Here is an 8030-nt window from a genome sequence, read left to right as displayed (position 1 = left end):
GAACGCGTTAATGGTTTGCAGGGTACTTGTTGCACAGGGCAGGATTTCCATATGAGTGCTTGCGAGACTTTGGCTTATGAAGCCAGGAGGCCTATAAATAGATATTTTTTTTCCAGCAGTCTCCGGGGTAGGTTTAGTTTCGGAATCTAGCTGACAACTGTACAAAATCGCTTTCGCCACGGCTGGAAGCGAGGGCTGGGGTTTATTTTCGCCTTCGTTCTTCCATTCAGTATTATTATTAAAGCTGCCGATAACAAAAATTGCATTAGGATTTTCTGACGATCCATGGAAGTAACAGCTCTGTAACTATGGTTGAAGATGCAGGTATGACGATATTTTTATGATGATATTAGATTTTTGTAGCGCTGAAGAAAGAATTAACCAAGCGTAGGTTACGATAAAGGCAATGCGATGAGTTTGGGCTTTTAACCCCTTAATGACAAAGCCCGTACATGTACAGGTTCAAAATGCATTGTTTTCAATGGGTTTAGGGACCGCCAATTGTCCTTAAGGGGTTAAGTATAAATATACGAATGGTTTATATTGCAAAAAGTATCAGTTTCCAAAATAGCTTGGATGCAAAATGCTGTATTTAATAATAAACAATCTGAATGCAGGTTTTTTTGCATTGGGGGGGGGTACGACGCAAGAAAATCTGTGAAATTTTCAGTAATCAAACTTGTATACATATAAGTGTAGTGAACCTCGTTTGAAGTTTAGGTGGTAAAAGAAGGTATTTATTGGGTATTTTTGCTCATGACTTTTAGTGTAAAGCTCTGTTCCTGTTAAGCCAATCCTTAATCCTAGGCGAGGTTGATGTAAGCAGAAAATTAAAATTAGCAGTGGCTGTGCTGGGGTTGTTGTGACCAAGTTTGTCTCCTTCATCAAAATAGCGCTGATGAAATGAAATGTGCGCTCGTGTACTGCAGCTGTATTGCGAATAGGATATTTAGATAAAAAACTATTGGCGTAATTACTGTAGTTTTTTATATTTGGATGCCCGGATGGAAAAAAATTACTCTATCTGTAAAATTGTTGAGCTTAGTGATGCATTTCCGAAAAATGTCTTGCTAATAAAAACCTTTTTTTTGATCTGTGACTTTAAGAATTTGATGATTTGATGACTTTTATGGATTGAAGACATTGATTAGAGATTTCTTGACTCTGGGTAGAGAAGAAATCTCTTTTCTGTTATTACACCAGTTTCTAGTTAGCCTTTCTACTGCCCCCCCCCCCAAGTGATTAAAATAATGGTGAGAGGGTGGGTGGCTTTCGATCAGCAGTTTTCCTTAAAGCTATCAAACGTTTGCTGTGATAATCTGTGGTTTTTGGTAAAGGCTGATAATTGTGCTGGGCTTGAGAGACAGCAACTGTAAATGTGTGATTAGCTCTCAGGAAACAACTCTGCTATATAGACTTATACATTAAACTAGACACGTGTATTTGTTTTAAATATGTTTCATAATTCCTTCCAAATAGAAACCAAACACGGAGGCAAGAATGGCAAGAAAGACGGCCTCTCTGGCAGCTCTTTCTTCACTTGGTTCATGGTGATTGCCCTCCTGGGCGTATGGACGTCTGTGGCTGTGGTTTGGTTCGACCTTGTGGATTATGAAGAGGTTCTTGGTAAGAATTTTAACTCTTATGATAAATGGAAATGCTTTTTTATTATTACATGTCTAACCATCCAAAAGGCTCCGAAGCAGCTAGCAGTCAACATCTGATGTTGTGGGATTTAAATCCCGGTCTAGCTTGCGTGTTGTCCGAATGCATACAAGTGTTAAATTGGGAATTGGGTTAGTTTCTGTGTATTTTAAAATCAGCTGTGGTAGGTTCATGGATCTCGCTATCTTTCGAGTGACGAAGTTAAACCCCAGAACCACAAACAGGCAAACAAGGTGTTATGAAAGATACTTCCACCAAAAGTCTGTATTACAAGGTCCTTATCCCAAACATAAAAATGTAACTCATGGCAATGAGAAGCCTGAAGGCCCCAGTCACTGTGTAATAGTTATGGGTTTGTGTTCATGAATGCGTAGCCAACAATGAATAAATGGGTGATAAATGGGGCGACGCTCCAACGATAAATCCAGATCATGTGGAAAGCTTGTGCTCTTAGAAATATACACACACAATGCCCTAATAATATCGCCACATCAAATCAAATCCTACCTATATAGTTCAAATATCTAAAATATTACGTATATTGATGTACATTAAAATGTAACAAGTCTGAGAAGGTACTGGTAAACGAAATAATTTAAGATTAATTGTGGGAATGCCTTATGCTTCCTCCGACGCTGTTTGAATATCCTCATTTCGACCCAGGCAGCTTATTTAAAATAGTTGATATGATATAAATTGTTAATCAAGGGCAGTCAGAAATCCTGGTTAATGTCCCTCTCGGCCTGGAGTTCAAACCCCTTGGCGGACTTTTTCCAACTACTACAAATTTCCCAAATTACCTTCATTGAGAACTTCACGCTGTCTTTGGGCCCGTTTTGTATTTACTGGTGCTGCTCCTTTTCATATACTTGGTTTCTAGAGCCCAGACTCCACAGGGAATGTATACTCAATTTAATTAGTTTTATTATGTAACTTTTTCCTGTGGAATATAAAGGCAATGTGGGATTTTTTGACTGACATTTTATTTAAAATATTCTGGTTATGTTGGTTGACCGTGAAAAGTTGGTTTTAAATGGTATTTTGTTCAATGCCTATTTTATGAATGAAGTGCAATGTAAGGTATACTACACGACTTTATCAATGGCAAAAAAAAATCACTTAATTGTTTTTTTTATTTATTTTTACACGTTTTCAGTAAAAGAACAATGTGGAATTAACTACGAGCTAATTAGAACATCTTTCAAAATACAAGCATTGGATGCTAGTCATTAATTTGAATTCTATTAAACATACAGAACATCACACTAGGGGAACTCTTCACGCCAAAAATGTTCTCCTTTGCTTTTTTGTTTTGTTTATTTGAATACTATTGACAGAAATAGGCATACCTCATTATAGGCAGTCAAAGACTGATAGGGGTTTATATCCGGTTAGATGCCCTTCTACGCTGCTGTTTTTGCCTGTTACGGCTTTATAAAGGTTATTTCTCAGACCGATAACACAGAGGGCCCTGAATGGCTTTATACTAGAATTGGATGAGCTTGGCTTGGACGAAGTCCTCTGCTGACCTACATTCCCCAAGCAACACCCTGGAAAAGCTAACTTTGTCTAATAAATTGATTATTTGGCAATATATAATAAGGCCTATACATTTTAAGCCATTGTCCCTTTAAACCCCGTGCCTATAAATCAGCTTTGATCCATCTCTGAATTTGACTAGATTAAAGATTCTTTTAAAGGGGTGACTTTCACATATGGTTCTGAAATAATGTTTTTTTTTGTTGCTATTTGTGGTACAAATAATAGTTTCTGTATTTTTATTACGCATGCAGCCAAAGCAAAGGATTTCCGTTATAACTTGTCAGAGGTACTTCAAGGTAGGCCGCCAGTGTATAAACATTAAAATATTCTTCAATTCTCATCTTTTTCTAGAAATGTTTTACTTTGCGTACTGAATTTAACCCATTTCCTTTCATTCCTGATCTAACAGAGTTATAATATATATTGTATATATTTATTATCACTGTCTGTACTCAATGTATATAGTAACACGGTTATACTTTCTTTTAATATTCTCCAATAAAGACTGTTCACTTTTTTTGCTTATTGTTTATTCTTTTAGATTAAGATTTGTTTATGATTTGGTTATGGAAGTTACATGACTACTATTACTACTCCCTAATAATGTTTACAACCACACAATAGAGAAAATATATGGGGGGGGGGGGGAAGCAAATATATAATATAATTAAAATTTATTTATATTATACCCCAAAATGATAGAATTGATTTGGGTTGTAAATGCCACATGAACTGTGATGGCAGATAGTATACTTACTGTTTACCCTTCAAAGTTTTTTTTTTCTTTACCAGGTAACCATGTGTGGAAATTCATAAGATAGAACATTTTGTAACCTGGCATTACGTATGGTTATTTACTCATACTAACCCGTAGGTTTTGCTTTGTTTTATTTAGGAAAGCTTGGAGTTTATGATGCGGACGGCGATGGAGACTTTGATGTGGAAGACGCTAAGATTTTGCTAGGCAAGTACAGTTACTTTGTTATATTTGAGTTGCTGGTTAATTTGCGGAATGTGGTTTCGCAAAAAAAAAAAAAAAAAGCTTGTTTTGGTGAAAATAGAGATGCGCTTGCTCATGTCATCAAATGAAATGGTGTAGTGTTACGTGCACGCTGTGTTTAATAGGTTAACGTAAAATCTCCGGTATAAGTGAGCCTAACCCAAGACTAACTCCCTAGGTCGTGTTTTATACTTGTGTATTATTTGCACCACCTCTTTAAGTGTCCAAAAGAGGAGGAAGTATTATACACGAGATTTTACAGTACCTTTCAAAGAGCCTTTTGGTAACTGAAATCTATGTTCAAAATGCATGTGTTTTTTTTGTTTTTTTTTTGTAAGTTTTAACATGTTTGATACCCGTTTCATAAACTGATTTTTATGTATTATGGTTTTTCTTAAGTTTGTGATTTTCTCATTCTAACAAACACACAACATCTTGAGTTGCTTGACAATTAACATTTCAACATTGTAGCTGTTAATAGAAAATAGAAAACAATTCCTCTGTCTAAATATTAATCGTTTCAGATTTTTCTTAGAAATAATTTATGATGTTGAAATGTGACGCGCACATCATCTCCATAGTACATTATTTTATTTTTGTCTGTTGTCCAGTGCTGTGTTCTTGTTTAGTTGCGACTAGTATGCATCTTTAGCATATTATGATTAGGATTTTTCTGAAATATGGATTTATCTGATTTTATCAGTTAGCATTACATTGGGTATACCATGGGAGCAGATGTCATGAACCAACGATTAATTGCATGAATACAACTGTACTTTTTCATAAATTCATTTAGCTACTCTTAGAGTTCTGAAGGTGACCGTTCAGTCTAAACATCTACAGTTTGTTAGTTGCATGCCCTCACCCTAGATGGAGAGAAAAGCAAATAATAATTCTTATTTATTGATTTATATAGCACCATCATGTTCTGCAGTGCAGTACAATAGGCAAACGGTACATAACAAGTCCAGCATAACGTAGCTTAAAGGAACATAGTACATGTAGGACCTGCTTAAACAAGATTACATTAAGATATTTCGCAAAAAAAGGTTATAGCAATGATTGATTATGATTGCCTATGTATTTGAAATACCGTGGACAGTCAAGCTGTTCTCATAATCCCGAAAATGCTAGTGCCTTCCATTTTCTCTACATCCACAGTAACTGGAGGCACCTTTCGATAAAGCTTTGGGGTAATTATGTCCATAAAGTTTTGGAACTGCCCTATCATTGTTCTATTATGTAAATGGTCACTAGGTGGCAGCACTGGTTAATATAAAATTACATTAGTTTTGCTTTTGCATGCCCCAAAGTTTTTTAAATCCCTATTTTAATAAATATCTTTTTATCAGCAGTTTAGAGTCATAATCTTATTTTTTTTTAAGGTAATACTGAAATTATAATTTCTTCTAAAATGATGTTCTTATAATGTTCTGCCCAGCTGTGTAAGCCATTGGCACCTTTTAATGTATTGGTGTGCAAACAACACAGGGCTGTATTAGATCATCAAGGATATGACCTCTGCTGCTATTTATTCTTCTTAAACATTGTCATCCAAAGTTTGACAAGTCTGCAGCGTTTCACGGTACGTTGAGCAACATAGAAAAGAAGCCATGTTTACTTTTTAAAAGCTTATACTGAAAGCATGCCATTAGTCTACTTCCTGAGCAATTCAATAGCCAAGCAGCAGACACGGCGGAATTACTGTCCAATGCACTTCCCAACTTGCAAGTGTATTAAAGCCTATGGTGTCTCTCTGAGGATTATGATGTTGTGCTAAATTAGTACATAATGCACTTTAAATTGCTTACCTTGTGGGACATGTTCTTTTGGCATGTTATGGAAACTGTACTATGCCTTCTCTAATCCTGACTGCCAGTATAATACACCCTAGTACTTCCATGCATGTCCCATGATGCACTACTACAACAGAGTTTTATTTGTTCCTTGTGTTTTTTGTTTTGTTTTTGTAGATTTTATAAATGTACAGACCAATGGTCATGAAGTGATAACTTTTTGCACTTTGTTTCCTTGCTTTTAATAGTCACTTATAATGTGTAAATAAAAGAATATGACTCTTGCATCACAACTGGGCCAAGGGACTACACAACTCAACAGGCTTTTTTAATTAATGTGCCTTTTTTCTTATTAAATATTTAGTAAAAACAGTCTAGCTTTTGGTATAATTCTGTAAATACTTGTAGTGTACCGTAATGTTTGAATGTGTACTGTACACATTGACGCCTCTCGCGGTTTTATTAGGAAGCCTGCGGAGCGGGGGGAGATGGTGTAGGGGGAGCCTAGGCGTTACTTGTGCCTTGCGTATTGTTGGCATGCTTCCGTGTATCGCAGCCTCTCATTTTTTCATTTTGAACCATGTTCTTAGAGCTACTGTTTTAAATGTTTTTTAATTATTATTTTTATTATTTCTCATTATTAATCATTATTTCTCCGTAGATTTTGTAGCAAGTCAACTGGTACTTTCCACCCTTCTCACTTTTATCCTTCTTTCTGCCTAACTATTCCTTTTGTTTCTCTCTCTCTTTTTTCCCTTTATTCTTGTGTAGGCCTCACCAAAGATGGCAGTAGTGTGAATACTGATTCCCTTGAGGAAGTCTTAAATATTTTAGCAGAGGAAAGCACTGATTGGTTTTATGGCTTCCTCTCATTTCTTTATGACATAATGACTCCTTTTGAAATGGTAGAAGAAGATGAGAGTGAAGGAACAGACAATGCTGAAAGAACGTCAGAGAACGAAGGGGTTCAGGGGAAAAAAACCTGCGTCATTTTGGATTTGCAGAACCAGTAGTTCTGTTTTTTGGGGTTTTTTTTTTTTATATAGTTTTTTTTTTTTTTTAACTTTTTTTCCTGTGATCACCAGGCTTTGTATGTTTCAAGTGGTTTAATTTTCTAAGGTAAAACCACAAATTTTGGCTTTCCAAATATGTTATAGGCCTGTGAACACAGACTTGTTAGAAATTACTTGACGTATCCAATGCTGTAGAAAAAAAAGTTATTAGTTTACATTCCCAAGAGTACTGTATCCAGAGTACTGCATTAAGCAAAGTTCTTCATCTATTTGCCATAAAGCAAGCCCAAAGAAATGTGTGATACCTTTTCAATGGACCAATGTAATATATAGTCACATATATTGTCATATATAGTCACACGATTTCCAAACCTCAGGTCTCTTGTTTAAGTAAAGAAGAGAGGAACGGACAAACCTGTCCCACCATGTAGTATTAACACCACTCTCTCCCCAAGTGTCTACTGTTTCATTCTCCTAAAACTCTTCTGATATGATTATATAAGCTTCTTGTGCCTCTAATTTTTTCTGCATACAGTAACGAGTACCAAGATTAATAGCATATGTTATAACATTGGCCCCTGTTGGGGGTTGAAAAATAAACCTTACTCGTCTCACTTGTTTCCGAGATAGACGTTATGGAAGTAATGTCTAGAAATGTTTTATTCCATGTACAAAAAGATTGTATATGGAATGTACTATCAATGTGCAGCTCATTCTTCTGGTACAATGAAGAAGAAGAATGGTTTACAAACCCTAGTGGAATATGTATTCATATCTGCTGTAGGAACCAACACCACCAAGATGCACTGGAAGGCTCGGCCTCTGTTTTTATAAAGAAACCTTCAGAGGAGCAATTTTGTGAAGCTTGAAAAAATAATTAAAAAGTTTCTACAACCATGAGAAAGCAAGGCTTAAGGTCTCTACTTGCTAGCGCATTTTCCGACATGGCTGGTTTGAGAGTGCTACCTTCTTTTTGTTAATGCTGTTGTTTGTATACAATCTTCCAATCTTATT

The 8030-nt window shown here is 35.9% G+C and overlaps 1 protein-coding gene across 1 annotated transcript in view; it reads left to right on the top strand.

The window, feature by feature from the left end:
• The first annotated feature begins 308 nt into the window (after positions 1–308).
• LOC149305434 (aspartyl/asparaginyl beta-hydroxylase-like) overlaps positions 309–8030 on the top strand; it is a 49760-nt gene continuing 42038 nt past the window's right edge. The window contains exons 1-5 of the mRNA XM_089477505.1: positions 309–324; positions 1480–1626; positions 3459–3503; positions 4103–4171; positions 6775–7012. Of these exons, the coding sequence (XP_089333631.1) occupies positions 309–324; positions 1480–1626; positions 3459–3503; positions 4103–4171; positions 6775–7012 (515 nt within the window). The remainder of the gene's footprint in view (positions 325–1479; positions 1627–3458; positions 3504–4102; positions 4172–6774; positions 7013–8030) is intronic.

Source organism: Sceloporus occidentalis, unplaced genomic scaffold (genome assembly GCF_023333645.1).
Source record: "Sceloporus occidentalis isolate IW3139 unplaced genomic scaffold, rSceOcc1.0.p SCAF_11, whole genome shotgun sequence".
Lineage (NCBI taxonomy): Eukaryota > Metazoa > Chordata > Lepidosauria > Squamata > Phrynosomatidae > Sceloporus > Sceloporus occidentalis.
This window is presented reverse-complemented; position numbering and strand designations above follow the sequence as displayed.